This window comes from Coffea arabica, chromosome 4c (genome assembly GCF_036785885.1).
Source record: "Coffea arabica cultivar ET-39 chromosome 4c, Coffea Arabica ET-39 HiFi, whole genome shotgun sequence".
Lineage (NCBI taxonomy): Eukaryota > Viridiplantae > Streptophyta > Magnoliopsida > Gentianales > Rubiaceae > Coffea > Coffea arabica.
This window is the reverse complement of record NC_092316.1, coordinates 19,166,227-19,168,867: the sequence shown is the minus strand read 5'-3', so window position 1 is coordinate 19,168,867 and position 2,641 is coordinate 19,166,227. Positions and strand designations below refer to the sequence as shown.

The 2,641-nt window shown below is 47.3% G+C and overlaps 1 protein-coding gene across 1 annotated transcript; it reads left to right on the top strand.

Annotated features, from left to right (window-relative positions):
* Positions 1-474: 474 nt before the first annotated feature.
* LOC140004721 (uncharacterized) lies at positions 475-2,259 on the top strand. The gene is made up of 3 exons (XM_072044862.1): positions 475-618; positions 905-1,654; positions 1,780-2,259. Exons 1-3 carry the CDS (start codon positions 475-477, stop codon positions 2,257-2,259), a joined length of 1,374 nt encoding a protein of 457 aa, XP_071900963.1.
* Positions 2,260-2,641: the final 382 nt, after the last annotated feature.

Below are 2,641 nucleotides of genomic sequence, written 5' to 3'. Positions count from 1 at the left end.
AATGCCCCCGTACATTCCGGGAGCTCTGGCTAAAGGTCGAGAAAAGTATACAGGCTGAAGACTTGAATCGCATGAAAAGAGAAGCCCAAGTATCTCGCTCGGGACTTGATTCACGGAGAAAGGAAAAATCAAACTGAGGTGAGGCTGGCTCTATTGGAGGTTTTCAGGGCCCCAACCGAGATCGGCAAGATCGCCGAAGTGTTTTTGACAGAATCTCTATAGGAAAGTCAGCAGTCCCCGATTCCAATCTAACTCCCTTAAACACCAATCGTTCTCACATCCTCGCTATTATGGATCAGAATCACCTCGGACATGCTCCTCCCTAGATGGCCGGAAGAAGGGAAAAGATGAACTCTAACCTCTACTGCGCCTATCACCAGGATATCGGGCATGAAATCGAGGATTGCAACGATCTGAAGAAAGACATCGAGGATTTAATTACGCGGGGGTACCTAAAACAGTTCGTCCGCAGAGATGGGGAATGTAACAGATGTGACATCCGTCGTGATCACCGAGATGAACAATGAAGAGAAGATAGGTGGGGGTCGAGAAGTAGTTGCTGAACCCCTGAAGATCCTAGGGAGCCGAGGAGGCCTCCCCGAGACGGATCCCCTGACTGTGGGCCAAGTTACGGGCCAAACATAGACGGGGTCATCAATACCATAGCCAGAGGTCCGACGGGTGGAGATAGTCAAAACTCCCGGAAGAGAATCTATAGACAGGCTAATCCAGATCAAGCCGAGACAAGTTCTTGCCTTACGGAGACAATCACCTATGGCTCAAGTGACCCCGTTCCAATTGCTTTCAGTAGTCACGAGGCCTTAGTGATTGAATTACTCACCAATAATTACATAGCGAAGAAGGTGTATGTTGACCCAGGAGTTCGGTAGACGTCATGTACTAGTGGACCTTCGAGAGTCTGAAGTTGACCAGGGATCAACTGGTACCTGTAAAGACTCCCCTAGTGAGGTTCGGGGGACATGTCGTCCACCCGGAAGGGATGATTACGTTGACGGTGACAGTTGGACGACATTCTCGGTGTCGAACCATCCCTGTCAAATTTGTTGTGGTCAAAGTTGATTCTCCTTATAATCTGCTGATGGGGCGACCCACCTTGAATGTGTTGCGGGTTGTGTACTCGACGTACTATCTAAATTTTAAATTTCCCATGCTAGCAGGCATAGCTGAGATAAGCAGAGATGTCTACGCTGCCCGAAAATGCTACCTCACTACCCTGCAGGTCGCCTCTTCTTCAATGACCGAGCCCAAGACCGAGGGCAGGAGGTCCAACATTCTCTCGATAGGCTGCATAGACCCTCAACACTCCGGGAAGCCTCAAAGGTTGGAGAGCGGGGATGAGGTGGAAGAAATTTCTTTCGATCCTTCTACCCCTGAGCGAACCATCCATATCGACACTAGTTTACCTGAGCCCCTCAAAGGCGAGATGGTAAATCTCCTCAAGAAATACCAGGATATTTTTGCCTGCACTGCTGAGCAGGTTGTGGGAGTACTCGACCACCTCATGCTGCATGAGTTGAATCTTGACCCTCGCGTAAAACCTGTTAAACAGAAGAGGAGACACTTCGGCCCCGAATGCAACAAAGCTGTGACCGAGGAGGTGGATAAGCTCTTGCCAACTCGGATGATCAAAGAGGTACAATATCCCACCTAACTGTCCAACCCTGTTATGGTAAAAAAAGGAAATTGGAGGTGGAGGATGTGCGTAAATTTCACTGATCTGAACAAAACTTGTCTAAAAGACTGTTACTCACTGCCAAGGATATATGTTTTGGTCGATTCAGCAATGGGATACGAAATCCTTTGTTCCTAAATGCCTTCAAAGGCTATCATCAGATACAAATGATTGCGGAGAACCAGGAAAAAATGGTCTTTTTCACAGATCAGGGAGTCTACTGTTACACGACCATGTCTTTTGGACTGAAGAACGCCGGGGCGATGTATCAGCAACTAATTAACCGGGTGTTTAAATTCCAAATAGGCAGAAATGTTGAATCCTACGTGGACAACATCCTTTTGAAAAGTAAGATCATCTCGGATTTTCTGTCTGACGTAAGGGAGGTCCTCAGGGTTTTCTGTGACACCAGGATGATGCTCAATCCCAAGAAGTGCATATTCGGTGTCATCTCGGGGAAGTTATTGGGATATTATGTGTCACGCCGAGGTATCGAGGCCAATTCCGATAAGGTGAAGGCTATCCAGGAAATGTCTTCACCTCAAACTCCCCGAAATATACAATGACTTACAGGCCAGTTGGCAGCTCTAAACCGGTTCTTGTCCCAATCCGCCACCAAGGCATTGTCTTTCTTCAAAATATTGAAAAAGGCTAACAAATTTTTTTGGACCGAAGAGTGCTAGCGGGTCTTCGAACAAATGAAAGATTATTTGCATTACCTTCCCACTCTTACTTCGTCGCGAGTGGGAGAGACGTTATACCTTTACCTCTCCGCTGCTGAAGAGGCTGTGAGCGCAGTGTTAATACAAGATGATGGTGCCCAAGTACCAATTTATTATGTTAGCCGAGTCCTCCACGGACCAGAGACTCGGTATACCCTAGCAGAAAAATTTGTGTTGGGGTTAGTCCATGATAGCCCGGAGGTTGAAATCTTATTTCCTAATTCAC